Below are 15,286 nucleotides of genomic sequence, written 5' to 3' on the forward strand. Positions count from 1 at the left end.
GTTTGAACTGCAGGAGATTGTCTTGACCATGTCTACATGCCTAAATGCACTGAGTTACCACCATGTGATTGGCTGCTTAGAAATTAATTGTTAACGAGCAGTTGGACAGGTGTACCTAATAAAGTGGCCGGTGAGTGTATATGCCTGATATATATAAATAAGTCTTGCAACAATGGACTTTGGATAAACAACTTTCGAGGTTATGAAAAAGCAGAAACGCCTTTTATTAAAAAAAATAAAAAATTATTAATTTGGGTGATATAAAAAAAGAGAAAGCGTCATAAATTAATTGTATTAATTTAAATGTATTGTTGAACCAAAATAGATCTATTTTGGGTAATCCTCGCCTTTTTATTTATTTATTTCAAAAACATGAATCTCATCAAGCTATCTGAAAATGAATGCACAAAAAAATTCATACATACTGAGCTGAGTGACTCCAAAGCTAACAGCTTCGATAAACAGACGGTGATGCATGATGATAAAGATTTGACCGGTGGTGACGAATCTTATTTTCACCCACTTTGTTACCGATGACTCAGGATCAGCTGTGAGCTTTTTGTTTGTTTTTATTTTTTTCATCCTTGCTTACATCAGACACATTCACCCTCAGCCCAGTCAACCACAACAGAGCAGACGCTTTAAGGTGTTCACTTGGTCGACCAGCAACAAAAAGAAAGACTGATGAACGTTGGAGTGGAGATTAGTTCCAATTAATGAGCCCTCAGGAATTTTAAGTCCATTCATAGAGAATCATTACATGACAGAAAGGAAGAAGAAGTCTTAAGCTGACAATCAAAGGGGTCAAACTGACAGTCTATGAAGAAAAAACTGAAAGGCATGTTTTCTCTGTCATGTGACACCAGGAAGCTGATTTTTGGGAAAGAAAAGGAAAATTCTCTAAACAGATTATCCTTCTTTTGTTTTAGGCAGGATTAAAAACACTAGAAAATCTTACAGAGGCAGGAAGAAAAGAACGAGAGGAGAAAAGAGAGCACAGCTACTCGGCCTTTTGTTTTTAATTTTTTTTTGCTTTAAAGGTTAACTTTTTGGAACATTTACGGAGTTCAGAAACATTTTTTTTATTATGTAACTGTCTTAGCTTTTGTGGAAGTTAAGAAGGGAGATGGAAAAAAGCAGAAGACGATCTCCACTTGTAGTTGAGGCGTGACGCCTGGAGTGCACTTCAGCTCACAGTTAACCTCTGGCCTAAAAACAACAACCTCGACCTAACCTGTGACTTCTGACCCTGAGTCTGAAACTTGACCCATTGAATCCTGGTCATTAGCAGACAGCCAGGATCATCCATTTATGGTTGTGTGACACCTCCTGGGCCTGCAGTCGCTCACTCCTCACATACTTTAACTTACAGAATCAAGTAAAAAATGATGATGATGAATAGGGATGCCAGAACAGAGCAGTGACAACGGGAGAGGCAGGTGTGCAGCACAAATCAGCTTGGATGTTTTCCCAGCGAGGTGCAAGGTTACTCAGCTAATGCAAGACAACTCAGCTTGGTCTCTACTCCCAATGGATAATAGGTGAGCTTCGATTGCAGGCCATTCTGAAACTTTCAAAGCAATTCATCAGGAAATTCAATCTTTAACCCTATTATTCGTTGCTTAGGTATGTGAGGCATTTGCATAGTAAAATGCACAGTTGCATAAGATAACAGTATTCAAAGAATTCAATTCAATTCAGTGTTTTTATGTAGCGCCAATTCACATCACGTCATCTCAAGGCACTTCACAGTTCAAACAGATCATACAGTCAAATTGATTCAAAGTTTTCTATCTAAGGAAAACCAGTTGATTGAATCGACTCATTGACTCAAATGCAATCCCTCACACTAAGCATGCTTGTAGCAACAGTGGAAAGGGAAAAACTCCCTTTTAGCAGGAAGAAACCTCCAGCAGAACCAGGCTCAATGTGAGCAGCCATCTACCAAGTTCGACTTGGGTTTTAGGAGACAGAAGCAGAGACACAAAAAGCAGCTGTAAAAGGCTGACCCATCCAGGAAACACACAGCCAGCCAGACGAGCTCTGAGCCAGCTCCCATGTCAGAGGATGAAGAGAGCACATCCAGCCAGTCACAGTCAGAGAAACAGGACTACACTGAAAAACAGGCCTATCTCCAGCACCTACAAAGGTGTTGATGGCAGCAGCACAGCTGATGTTTCTCTCCAGGATGATGTAACGGCCAAACAGGAACAGTCGACGCAAAGCTACTATGCGAAAAAGCAGAGCAATAACGTTAGATTGAACTAACAGAATCTACATAATGGGAGAATAGAGATAAAATGAAGCAGAATTATGAAAAACTGGTCCCTACGTCCTCCAACAGTCTAAGCCTATAGCAGCATAACTATAGAGATAGCTCAGTGTAACCTGAGCCACTCTAACTGTAAGCTATATTAAAAAGGAAAGTTTTTAGCCTAGCCTTAAAAGGGTAGGAAATGATAAGGAGCAAGATGCTAGTTTGTTTGGAATAATCTACTGTATGTGCTGAATCCAAAAGATCTTTCTAAGATGTCCTATATTTTGCTTTTTTCAAAGCCTTCCAAACTCAACCATACACACATATATAATACAATATTGCCTTTGGCTGTGTGGAGTATCTATTCCTCCGAATATATTAGAAGTTTTCTTATTATCTGGAACACAGACACCTGACTTCAACCTGACACCAACCCTTCCTATGTCGGGGAATCACACATTTCATTTAGTTCTTCTTTATGAAGGTTGAGCAAAGCCAGAGACCTTAGACATTAGCTAAAATAGAACAGTTGCTGTCACTGTGCAGATTAGGTGCTAAAGGAGCCATTTCTTCTCACTCTTAAACAAAAATATTTTCTCTCTACCTAACATCAGCGCTCACTAATCAGGGAAGGTGAACATCTTGTTTATAACGTATAATGGAGGGTTCAAGCTAGAGGCTTTCTAAGGGGGACGAGTTATGACAGCTCAACATAAAACTGTCATGGACAATTGTTTTTTTCATAACAGGGAGCAGAATTAATTAGCAAGAAATGTGTGAATAAAGGAAAATACTACTTTGAGCATAATTTTTAGCTTCATGAATTAGTTAAAACCTGAAAAAGTAATCATTTGCATGGTGTAGGCTTTTTATTGTAGTGTAACCGTCTTAACCAGAGCAATCCTATTAAGGGCAAACCCTGAACCTCACAGTTTACCAAATGATGAGGCACACAACCTTAATGCTTGGAATACCTTGAAAATGATTATTGTAAGTGAAGTATATTTTCTTGTAATGTTACTGAATTGTTTACTGTGGTTAGGTAAAGTGTAGCCTAGTTTTGTTGTAAGAAGGCAGGCATTCATAAGGTTTTGCTTCAGTCTAAGACTTTCAGCTTCAGTGTTTATGTAAACACAATGTGTCTTAGTTTTTTATGTCTGAAAAAAACTAAACTATATTAATCCTAACGCTGACAGAGAAATATAGCACGAATGTAACATTTTTCTTTAAACAATTTTAAATCGGAAAGTTTATGTATTTTAATTCGAGATCTCATTTTTAAGATCTTGAGTTTGAAAATGCCTTCTCTGAATTGACTCAAATCGGGACCATCTTGACTGATATTCAGTAATGAAGTTCGGTAGTGTTTTTTTTGTGTTTTTTTTTTTTTTTTTCATATTGGTTTATTTGTTTTTAGAATCACTTCCCATTGTATTAATGCGGGGCTTACCTGTGGCCCCATTGCCGCATGAAACCAAATCATTAAAATCATTGTATACACTCGCATTATCAAATGATTCTGCAGGAAAGACATTTGGCCAGACACCATAGTGGTGACCTGATGAACTCCTGAATTTCATAAGATAAACAGAAAAAAAATATCTGTAAATTTTGGAATGAAACAAAACCACCAACACTACCTTGACCGTCCATCCGTCCGTCCGTCCATTTTCTCCCGCTTAGTCATTGTCAGGGTCACGGTGGGGCCGGTGCCTATCTCCAGCAAAAACACAAGGAAACAAAGGGGCTATTTCCAAGAGAAAAAGTTTTTCCATAATAATTCCATATAGAGCGTTTACCCATTTGAACCTTTTTTTTTCTCTCTAGCACAATTTCTGCACTTGGAATCCCAGCTGGGCCAACCTAGTGGCAGCATTAGGCAGTTGGGACTTTTTGCATTATGCCAGCTTTGCTGCACCTGTACTGTATTCAGTATATCCTAAGGGTGATAAGTGTCAAATAAGTACTGCCTTGTTGAGGGGCCAAAACTGCACCTGGAATCAGTTTTAAGTTTGATCAGTTGCTTTCTGATAAGTATTTACATTTTGGTATTTTAGACTGATAAATTTGCGCAATTTGGTTATTAAAATATAATCTGCATATTGATGAAAGCACACATGCAAAATAAAGTTTTGCACCTTATATGAACACCTGCTCTGTGGGTGCAAACAAATTTGAATGTTTTATTACACAGAACATTTTGAAGAATTGTTTTAGGCCTCTTTGAAACTTAAAAAAAATGAAATCCCTTTATTGTCCCACAATGGTTAAATTTACTCTCTGCCTTTAACCCATCCCCTTGGAGAGCAGTGGGCTGCCATTGTGTGGTGCCCAGGGAGCAGTGTGGGGTTAAGGATCTTGCTCAGGGACCCAGAGTGGCACACTGTGGAAATGAGCGGGACTTAAAGTCAGAACCTCCGGGCCCCAAGGGCAATGCTCTAACCACTGGGCCACCACTCCCCCCAACATAATGATAAAGGTAAAAATCAACAATCTGTCATACAGAGTTAAGCTCAACCTTTTCTATATGTATCCACTTATGCTAGTTTTAGATTATAATATTGAAAAAGATAGCCTTACTTTATATTTAATTTAAAATATTAATATTACCCTTTTTTTCAATTGTATGTCTCCTTTACTGTAGGCATGAAATAGTGACCTACTGTTCAGATCAGTAAGGCTATGAAAAGAGATTTCGTATGATCTTAATTTTATTCCAAATTAAAGCAGCAAGCAGCATTGGGCGGCCCTTGCAGCTTAGCATGGTTCACTCAATGGTTCATTAGAAACAGAAACCTACTTATCCTATGTAAAATCAGCTTCACAAAGTTTGTTCACAGAAGCAAAGAGTTCGACTTCAGTTTTATCAGCTGCTCTAAGTATAAAGGAATTTAGGTGTGACTGTTTAAATATGCTAACATGCACTTTTTTTTTTTTTAAAAAGGTCACGCTGTTACTCCTCCTTCCTAGGTGTAATAGCTGTGTCCAAAACCATTCAGCTCAAAGAAAACGCTGTCTTCTTAAATTCTTTTTTTTGACACCTTCTTTCAAGGAGGGCGACAGAAATGCGCCCTCACATTGCAACAAAGTCAGGCCACTTAGTACAGACAGTTTGAGGAGTCAAAATAGCATTCGATCAGTGTCAAACTAAGTATGTGAGCGAGTCACCCATTGCTTCAGATTATAACAAAGTTTTTCAGAAAGAGGGTGTAGCAGATTCAATACTACAGGAACAGAAATGACTGTTGCTTGATTATCCAAATGGAGCTTTTTCATACTGGCCTACTGAATCACCAAACAGAGGTTTCGTTGACCTAAATAAAAGATTTGAAGACATGCTATTTTGCCTTTCTAATGATTTTTTAAATTGAGTCGTCCCCTTTTGCTTTTTAAATTTCTATAGATTTAAACTTGTTTAGTCAGAATATATTAAATTTGTACTTTTGCATGTTTACCAAAAAAACAATGCCAAGTTTTTAAAGTAGTATATTATGTTCACATGCAGGCTTTGTATAGTACTTTTAACATTCAGCCACACCATTACATCACCTTCTAATATCCTAAACTATTAAATCAACTGATGACTATATCCTATTATGTTGTTGGGGAGTGGCAGCCTGGTGGTTAAGGGATAGAGCTTGGAATCCTGAGGTTCTAAGTTTAAGTCCCACTCCCACAGACTGCTACTCTGGGTCTCTGAGCAAAGACCCTTAAACCAGCACTGCTCCCCGGGCGCCCCACGATGGCAGCCCACTGCTCCCCAAGTGGATGGGTTAAATACAGAGATACATTTCTCCAATGTTAGATCAATAAAGTTAAATTCTTTTTTTTATTAGATTTTTATTTGCTGTTGTCCAGGTTTGGTTAGCTTGTATGAATTATGGGTATGGGCCATGGTTTGGTCTTATAGGGCTGTACCCCATCTGCTTCAAGGTCTTACGTGTTTTCATGGGTGACATTCTGATAATATCTTTGTTTAATTACTGTTGCTTTTCTAAGAACTCATACCACTCCACCCATTCTCTTTTGACCTCTGGCATTAGGGAAGCATTTTCATCTACAAAATGGCTGCTCCCTGGATGTAGAAAGATGATTGGGTATGAAAATCCCATTGGATCTCTGAGATATTCAAACCAGCATGCCAAACATGCTGGTCTGAATATCCACCTGGTTGTATAAAAATCTAAAAATCTTCTGATCAGTTTAAGCTTTGGCGAGTCATCTTTCCCATTTCATTCCTAGATTCTTCTAGAAGTGGGTTATTTGTTTTCATGCAGAGAAAGTGATTGGCTGATTTTTTTTGTTAGTGGTGACAAGAAGTTAGACTTTACTTAATAGTAAAACAGTTTTGTGTTCACACCTGCTTGGAGCTTTTAAATAAAAGCTTTTTTTTTTATTTTGGGTGATAATGAAAACTTTTTACCCCTCTTTCTTCATTAATAAAGGGGTAGAAGAGAACCTGGAATGTGCATTGATGGGTGAGCCAATAAGGCGATGACCTCATCAGGTGCTTGTGGAGTCAGGGATCTCTGATTAGGTGCATGGATCCCCCCCCAGGACAAGCTGCAGAAGTGGCCTTAATAGGATGTGATGTTTTTGGCCCCGGGGCTACGCTCTCTGCCTTGCTCCGCTGAGACGTTGCCAAGGAACTGCACTGATACGCCGACTGCAAAGCACTCAGCTGGCTTACTGTAGGTGGTGGCTGCTGGTTTTAATCGAAACCTGCCTCGATGTTACCCTGTGTGTGTGAGAACACACCATAAATGGTCAACGATTGAAAGGCTTGAACCTGTGCTCTTTTAGCTCTATGGTAATTTAGGCATGTGACTCATGAGGAAACCAATAAAAGAAACCATGTAAAACAGTAGCAGAAGGTTTGACTTTGTGTTTTTTATTACTGTTTTCCCAGTGTTGTGACCTTCACTTTGGTTTAATGCATCATACGACCTCACAGTGATGGCAGCCCCTTTACAGCTCTGATAGTGGCATATTACGCCGACACAGTAATCAACAGAGGACATATGCTGTGAGAGACTCATGCTTATGGATCATCCTGTAACCACTGTGTGCAGGATATGCAGGAAGAAAAAAAAAAAGATCTTATATCACAACAGCTGACGTCAGGAAGTCTCAGGAATGAGGTTGAAGCAGCCAGGAATGTCTTATTGTTCTGAGACCGAGGCGTACTCACTGTGTGTTTTTAACTTGTCTGGTTTTCAAGTGTTTCTGAGGTTCAATTTCAGAAGATGTACTACGACAAGATAAAGTCCTAGATGTCTAAGATTTTCTTATGTTGTGTGGCAACTTCCTGTTAAAGGTACTTTGTCTTTTTAGACAGTTATACCAGATTAAATCTCCGCTAGTCTAAATAAAACTGTGAAGACTAAATGGGGTTCTTTTTCTGAGACAAATCTGTTTGCAGGTTTTCTTTACCGTCAATTCTTGACACTAAAACATGGCATTATTGCAAACATATTTACCTTTATTTACATTCCAGTAAGTTTAAGATAGCACAGTGTTGAACTGTATGAACGTATACCAATATTTTTTTTTATCGTACTGTCCATATAAAAAACCCTTTTATTATTAAGATGTCAAAGAAAAGGTAAAGTTTCCTCCACCATCTATGGTCAAAGTAAGTATCACACTGCTTTTGCTCTCTAGTTACTACGTTTCATGCAGTATAAAAAGGTTTTTAACGGGAAAATACCCCAGGGCCAAAACTGCAGATATGATCAGAGTCACCTCTTTTTTTTTTTTTTTTTTTTACCTAAAATGTTCAGATGGAAATAATCAGTTTCTAAATGTGTTGTTTTTTTTCTTTATGTAGCTGGATAAGCTACTCTTTTATATGGACACTGTTTGGTTTGAATCCAAACGTAAACATTTTTTAATTCTTTGTTTATTTCTTCTTTTTATCACGTTTTTTTCTAATCTTTTTCTGCTAATGTCTGGTTTTGTGTATCTATTAAATGCATGACCTGTTATGAGATAATCGATAAGCAATGAATGGTTGGATTGATGGGTCAGGGTGACCTGTAGCTGGATCCCTCTCGCCTGAAACTTCAAATTGGATTTTTTTTTTTTTTTTTATTGTCTTGTTTTGACATTTTTGCCTCTTTTTAATTAGATTCTTTCTTTCCGCTATGAAAAAAAAAATCATGATTTCAGTGGATTTAAAGAGATGTTCTTGAGACTAAACTGAAGGAAGAGCACTAGAGTTTGGCTCACCTCTCATTACACAGGAGCAGAGGTGAGAAAGCCGCCACAGGGGAACGTTGTTTTATTTTAATTTGTTTTAGGATGAGCTTGGTGACGCTGACCATGCTTCCAACAACCCACCCTCCTAGGCTAGGTTGCTAAGCTGCATTTGTTTTTGTTGATCAGCCTTTGACTTTAGGGGTGTGGATCAGGTTACATTTGGGAATGAGGTGTAGTGTTAGATCAGCAGCTCCTTTTGTCCCCTGAGTGGTGAATCTAATGAATCTGAGCTTATTATTTGCTTTGTGTGCAAAGCTACGGTTTTTACGAAAGTCTTTTGATATTAATAAAAAAAGCTGGTGATTTAACACATTAAATTAGATACATAAGCATTATTTTTAATTTTTTTATATCAGCAGTATAAACAGAGAGAGGATACTTTGTTGTGAAGTTTTCTTGTATATTTAAAAGCTGTTCCTCCTTCAGGGTGTGACTCATGGCTGTCCTGAGCTGACCCTTCACTCATCACAGAGAGATTCAAAGTAATATGGACCTACAGAAATTTCCGGTTTCGCTGCCTACGGATGTGTTACCAGATCTGCTCTCAGTAGCATGGCAGGACTTCATGGCACCTGTGCTCCATAGTGCTGCTATGTCTGTGTTTACCAAACTCTGGCTCTGCGCTAATGGGGCCGCATGTGTGGACAGAGCTGCTGCCGCTGTTGTTAACACCAGTCGCTTTAGACATGGGGGGGGGGGGTTAAAGACACATTCTTTTGCTAAATATACAGAGCAAAATAAGACCTTTCTAAACAATTGTTTGTGCATTATTTTTATTTTTAATGATCCTTTTCAGAAGGTATTTATTTTGAACATTGTTTTGTGGATTCCTGCTCATTCAAAGGAAAAGCAACAGAAAACTGTTTAACACTGTTGACCTTAGTACCTTAATGTTATTTTTATTTATTTAAATACTTTTTACCTCCTAATCTTGTAGTTCGGTATAAATTTAAAGCCACTAAGTAAAGTTTAATACTTGAGATTTGTGGTTCTATCCAAAAAGGAGAAGAACAAAACTTGTTTTGTTCTGCCAATGGGTATTTTCTAATCATTTAAACAAACAGGGCTTCCCTCTGAGGCAGGCTGCATCATAACCTTGTGAAAACAGGCTAGTCCTTGCTTTATGTGTTTAATTTGACTATTTGTTACTAATGACGATTTAATCCACTGGATAAAGTTTAAGGACCCATGTTAAATACTTAAATAAGGATAATCTTGTAACTCATTGATTTCCTTTTCCTCTCAACTGCTACTTTAAAAAAAAAAGATAAAATTGTAGACTATCTTTGTTAAATTAAAAATACGTTTACACGAATCAGTTTGCATTTACTGTAGATAGATAAACCAGAGTCAGCAGGTCAGACCAAAAATTTAACAAAACATTTTTATCAGCTTGAAACACAATGACAAAGAGCAGACAACCATGCAAAAAATAAAAAAAAAGATTAAGAGGAATTTAGAGTACATGATTAACTAACAGTCCAGCTTTGAACTGTGGGAGGAAGCTGGAGTCGTGACCTATGCAGGGCCTTCTGAGAACTTCAAAATCTAAATTATTAAATAACGAATGAAAGAGTTTTATGATTTGAAAAATAAGCTTGAAAATAAGCTCAAACAAGCTTATATAAGCTCCGTATAACTTCCATGACTCTTTATAATTTTAGCTTAGTGTATATAACACAACAAATAGGTCAGGATGTCTCAATCCAACCTTTTCATTTACTGATTTCACGTTGAGTATTGATCGATAACCATATTGATTCATGATTCATATTTACGTTTAGGACTTATTTTGTAGTGGGGAATGTTAGAAAAGGCTAGATAACGCGATATTACTCAGAGAACAACAATGAACAACAATAGGTATGAGAGAAACTGAACTAATTTATCATTAACTAGTGGGTTAGATAAACTTTAACTATCAGTTTGTCCATATCAGAGATATTAGATGTAGAGCAATGTTTGTTTGTTTTTTTGGCTGATATTGAGCATTTTCCAAAATCAATATCTGATATCAATATCCCTACAAATACTTTTAATGCTTCACACTTACTGCAGCTCTAAATTGCTGATGCAAATCAGCTGCTTACAGTGGTAAGTTTGTGGACCCTAGATTTAATTATTTTAGGAGTGAAATAATTAATCAGATTAATTGTGAATAAACGATTATTGAAATAATCGTCAACTAAGTTAGTAATTGATTAATCGTTAACTGGAGTACAGAGACTGTAAAACATGCCTTTAGCTGACAGAGTAACCTAAATTTGTAAAAAAAAAAAAAAATTCCTCCTCAAGTGAAAAAGTTACTTTCACCTTGTTTAATTTCGTAAAAAGTATTTTTTAAGGAAACTTCAGCTATCCGATTATTTATCAAAAAAATAATTGACAGATTAATCGATTTGAAAAATAATCGTTAGGTGCAGCCCTGATTTATTTATTGTCTTTTTTTTCTTTTTTAGAAAAGCTCATCATACGTACTTCATTTGATATTGAAGTTAGATGTTTTGCTTGTAATCAGCTGAAAGGATTAAAAGTAAAAAAAAAAGTGCTGTGTGCTTTTGTTGCTTGGAGTGCTTGATGGAAGCAGTCAATTTAAATTTAAATCCTGCACTACATAAAGGAAACAATTCGGAAATTTAGAAAATAATTAGCCCCAAACCTTTAAATTTTTGTCTATCATTATAAAATAAATATTGTAAATGTAGGCTAATTCGCATAGTCATACTGTACACTCTTTCTTTGTGTTTCAAGCAGACTAAACTGATGCAAAAGAATTGACCACAGGTGTCAGATTGTCAACCAATCAAGCTGTTTCTATTCACTTAATTTTCCTTCTTTCAATTTGTCTCATCATTTTAGATTGAAAACTTTCTCTCTGAAAATACTTTTTGATGCTGCAGAGCCTGAAAGCAATTTATTTTAACTCTTTTTTTTATATTTGAATTAACATTTATTTCTTATCTCCTTATCAGCACATTTATTAGGCATTTGGTCTCATTTGGTGTGTCCTAAGACAAAAAAAGCGTGTTTGTAGTCATCACTGTTTGGGTTTTCCTCTCATCCATCTCACCCAACATATACAGTACATTATAATTCTCCAGCAATGCCAGCCCTTGCTGCAAGTTGAAAAGTTCAAATGGAAAACAGAGGATAGAACTGAGAGGGGGGGGATTGGCCCTTTGCAGATTACACAGGGGAGCACAATGGTTCAGAAAGATCTGTTTGCAGAACAGAGATGTACCCCTATCTGTATTAGAAAGCTCTACATATGAGTGTTTAACTTCATTTTCCTGTATCTTACAGACTATTGTGTCAATGTCAGTCATTGTGACTATTTATAACCCCAGAAGTTACTGTAAAACAACATAATCCCTCTCTTTTGTCCTCCTCAGGTCCGAACACTATTCGTCAGTGGGCTACCGCTGGATATCAAACCGCGGGAGCTGTATCTCCTCTTCAGACCATTTAAGGTATGTTTGTATGTTTTAAAGAGATGGACTGCAGCAGCTATTCTTAGCTGCCTCTTTTTTTTTTCCAGCAGTCAATGAGACCTCCATTAATGGTGATGAAATAAACGGCAATGGAAACTCTCCCTCGAGGTTCAAGTGTCTGTGTTCCTAAAGCCAGGCTTCAATCACATCTTGATCGCGTGTTCATCATGGAAAAAGTGGCTCAATGCCTGCGATCCAAAAAAACAAAGCTGTTTGTTTCGCCTGAGAAGCTCCGCTGTCTTGCACCGGCAGAGATTCCTAATCCAGTTGAACGGATGTGGATGTTGTCGGCTTTTTGGCTGGCCGCCCAAGAATAATGCGCCTTAATGGTTCAAGAGCAGTGCTGTTTAAGAGATTGAATCATTGCAATGCATGTAATACCTCTCTTAGACAATGCCTATGGCATGTACCCCAAGTAAAAAGGTTTACATTATGAGTGTTGAGAGCTGAAAGTCTTGAATAATTAGATAAGATGCAAAAATCCAATCCATATGGTCCTCAATAAGGGCTCCATTAATCCACCTTACCATGTAAAGCAAATGTTAAAATCTTTAGCCAATGCCAGTGGTTCTGCTTCAATATTCCCCATTTTTATCACATTATAAACCACAACCTTCAATCTATTTTAGTAGGCTTTTATGTGCATTGCATAAACTGATCCGAAAGAAGTAAATATTACCTTAAATTATAGTATTTGCCCTTAATCTGAACAGGTAAAAAGGATTATCTTCCAACAGAATACATATTTTTGCCCTTATAAATAAAACAATTGTAAATTATGCAGTGGAAATAAGATCACCAAGTTTGTTTTTTCTTATTTTTAATTTGTCTCATGTAGGCTACCTACTCATGACAAGGGAACATACCAGTACACTTATTTTAAGAAAAACTGACTTATGTAGATTTCATTTTCTGTAGTGTGACCACAGAAGGGTTTTATTTTTAATTTGTTTCACAAATGAAAAGCTGAAACATAATACGCATTTTCAGCTCCCCCCCAGGACTAAATACTTTAAAGATCCTTTGTTGCAAAAACGACTCCAATTTTCCTGTGCAATTTATCTACCTTCACATTTTTTTGGAAAATAACTATAAAAGTTTGCACATTTATACTGAAAATTATGTTTATTTTTGAAATATAAAAGTCATATGCACTTTTTTTGCTGTATCACAATTTTTAAAAGGTGCATAAATATAAAGGAATGAATAATATTGAGATGATTTTACCTGCATTATAGTCTTCTTTTTCTTTTTTAGGGATATGAAGGATCCTTGATAAAACTCACTTCTAAACAGGTAGGTTTATATTTCTTCGTTTGATCCCCCCCTAAAAAAAAAATAAAAAAAAATGCCTACATTCCTGCTGCTGCTGCTGCTTAACAAAACCCCCTATCTGTCAGAACCTTAAATTCTTTGGACCTCCTTTTTCCCTCCCTTCTTGGTGGTATCGGCTTGTTGACTGACAGGGATCGGCGCCACATGTTTTGTTTGGAATTACCTTTTAACAGGAAAAAGAAGTTTCCTGTTAGGAGGGAGAGGGGCATATGTTGAACTAACTTGCCTTTGGCAGTCTGATATAGTGCTTTTACTCAATGTCAGCCCTGGTGGGACGTGAAGATCCGCATTGGGGATAGGATGGGGGTTTATAGGTGTTAAAAAGAAAAAAAAAAGAGCATTTTACATGAAGTTTTGCCTGCAAGGGAGCAGGACTGAACATTGTCTGGCAGATGTCTGTATATCAAATTCAGACACACTTATGGTTTAACATCTCACTGTTTTAGGGCAAGAACGAATGCAATGATAGATTTATCAACCTTTATGATGGTTTAAAGCTGTTCTTAAAAATTACCTAGTTCTTCCCCCAGCTTTTACGACACACAAAAATCCACACAGGCCACAGATGCACCATGGACCAAGTTATTTATGCTGGTAAAATAACTTTTTCCTGGTAAAGTCTTTTAGTTTTGTGGCTAATTTCTCCTTAAGCAAGCAAACAGAAAATGACAACTATTTCCTCCATGGTTCTCTTGTGCTTGTAAAAAACCATACACCCATCGAGGTGCATGCTGGTCCTACCATTGACTTAATACACCCAAATTGCTCATAATTAACCAGGAAAACATAACTAAATAACAAAAAAACAGAATCTCAAAACATATATCAAACAATTAAGTAAAATTAATAAACTTAACTAGATTAACCTCGAAAAATAAAAACTTAGTTAATTATTAACAAAAAATAATTAGCTCCTAAAATAGCAATAATGAAGGTATAGGAGTTTATCACTACTTTCTCATTAGATGTTAAGTATCAGTGGCGGCTGGTGGAGTTTTCTCCACCAGGGAGAAAACGGGAGGCTATAAATTCAAAATAGACATATACCAAAAACCAATCAAACGTATACTAAATTATCACACCAGTATATTTATATGAATGCCAACAAAAAAAAAAAGCATTATAAAAACACTTTATTAAAACAAAACATAATTCATGTACAGGTTTATTTTTAAACATAAATCTTGCCCTTCTGATGCTTTGTGAAGATAAATCTGTGTTTTGCATGGTCCAATATGCTGTCACAAACCTGAAAAAAGTAATGCACCAGTTTAATAATGGAGAAACTATTAGTCAGCTTTATATTTTTTTAATATATAAAAAATATTTATTTTCTGAAAATGTGTTCATGTAAGAACAAATATACAAAGTAACACCTAGAAAAAGTAGACTATATTCTATTATTTTCCATGTGAATCCCAGATTGTTTATTCTTCTTTGCCTTTTCTAAAATGTGCTTTAAATCAGACTTACGTTTCTTTTTCCATGCTGGATCAGATCCTGAGGTTTAAAAAAGGAGGCAGGGAAAGCAGGATAAAGTGTTAGCCTCGCTACATGCAGTTAGCCAAGCTTTCTTCCTAAACCAGGTCCTAGAAAGGGACGTTTATTGCATGATTTCTCTTTTACTCTCTCTCTCTCTCCTTCCCTCCAATGTGTCTCGCATCACAAGTGATCTGCAGCTTGACTTTATTGCTTTGTAAAAAAAAATAACAAAGACCGAAAGTAGTTGGCGGATAATGGCTCCCAGGAGAGCCTTATGCTCATATTTGTACACTCACCGGCCACTTTATTAGGTACAGCTGTCCAACTGCTCGTTAACACTTAATTTCTAAGCAGCCAATCACATGGCGGCAACTCAGTGCATTTAGGCATGTAGACATGGTCAAGACAATCTCCTGCAGTTCAAAGTGAGCATCAGTATGGGGAAGAAAGGTGATTTGAG

General features: G+C 36.8%; 1 protein-coding gene across 4 annotated transcripts in view; it reads left to right on the forward strand.

The window, feature by feature from the left end:
- LOC107086924 (RNA-binding protein with multiple splicing-like) overlaps positions 1-15,286 on the forward strand; it is a 61,105-nt gene that overhangs the window by 10,227 nt on the left and 35,592 nt on the right. For all 4 annotated transcript variants that reach the window (XM_015378209.1, XM_015378210.1, XM_015378211.1 and 1 more), the window contains exons 2-3: positions 11,911-11,988; positions 13,267-13,305. In XM_015378209.1, the coding sequence (XP_015233695.1) occupies positions 11,911-11,988; positions 13,267-13,305 (117 nt within the window). The remainder of the gene's footprint in view (positions 1-11,910; positions 11,989-13,266; positions 13,306-15,286) is intronic.

The sequence above is a fragment of the Cyprinodon variegatus genome, unplaced genomic scaffold (assembly GCF_000732505.1).
Source record: "Cyprinodon variegatus isolate N-32 unplaced genomic scaffold, C_variegatus-1.0 Scaffold166, whole genome shotgun sequence".
Taxonomy (NCBI): domain Eukaryota; kingdom Metazoa; phylum Chordata; class Actinopteri; order Cyprinodontiformes; family Cyprinodontidae; genus Cyprinodon; species Cyprinodon variegatus.